General features: G+C 73.1%; 1 protein-coding gene across 1 annotated transcript in view; it reads left to right on the top strand.

The window, feature by feature from the left end:
• Nucleotides 1-688, top strand: part of LOC101624830 (protocadherin Fat 3) — a 67,438-nt gene that overhangs the window by 20,949 nt on the left and 45,801 nt on the right. Inside the window, exon 5 of the mRNA XM_012734860.1 lies at nucleotides 14-682. Within this exon, the coding sequence (XP_012590314.1) occupies nucleotides 14-682 (669 nt within the window). The remainder of the gene's footprint in view (nucleotides 1-13; nucleotides 683-688) is intronic.

The following is a 688-nucleotide window of genomic DNA, read 5'->3' as shown; positions in this document are numbered from 1 at the left end:
CGCCGCTGAGCAGCGAGGTGCTGGTGCACGTGCACATCGCGGACGTGAACGACAACCCGCCCGAGTTCCACCAGCTCCTCTACGAGGCCCACGTGAGCGAGCTGGCCCCCCGGGGCCACTTCGTGACCCGCGTGCAGGCCTCGGACGCGGACAGCTCCGACGCCGACCGGCTGGAGTACAGCATCCTGTCCGGCGACGACCGGGCGGGCTTCCTGATGGACAGCCGGAGCGGCGTCCTGTCGCTGTCCGGCCCCCGGAAGCAGCGCCTGGAGCCCCTGTACAGCCTCAACGTGTCCGTGTCCGACGGGCTGTTCGCCGGCACCGCGCAGGTGCACGTCAGGGTCCGGGCGGCCAACCTGCACGGCCCGGCCTTCGCCCAGGCCACCTACCTGGCCGAGGTGCGGGAGAACGCGGCCGCGGGCACCACGGTCGCCCGCGTGCGCGCCACGGACGGGGACCCGGGCGCCTACGGGCAGGTCAGCTACGCCATCGTCAACGACTTCGCCCGGGACCGCTTCCTGGTGGACGGCGGCGGGCAGGTGGTGACCACCGAGCGGCTGGACCGGGAGAACCCCCTGGAGGCCGAGGTCGGCATCCTGCTGAGGGCGCTGGACGGCGGCGGGCGGGCGGCCTTCTGCACCGTGCGGGTGCTGGTGCTGGACGAGAACGACAACGCGCCGCAGTTCAC

Source organism: Condylura cristata, unplaced genomic scaffold (assembly GCF_000260355.1).
Source record: "Condylura cristata isolate star-nosed mole 26May11 unplaced genomic scaffold, ConCri1.0 scaffold00079, whole genome shotgun sequence".
In the NCBI taxonomy this organism is placed as follows: Eukaryota; Metazoa; Chordata; class Mammalia; order Eulipotyphla; family Talpidae; genus Condylura; species Condylura cristata.
This window is presented reverse-complemented; position numbering and strand designations above follow the sequence as displayed.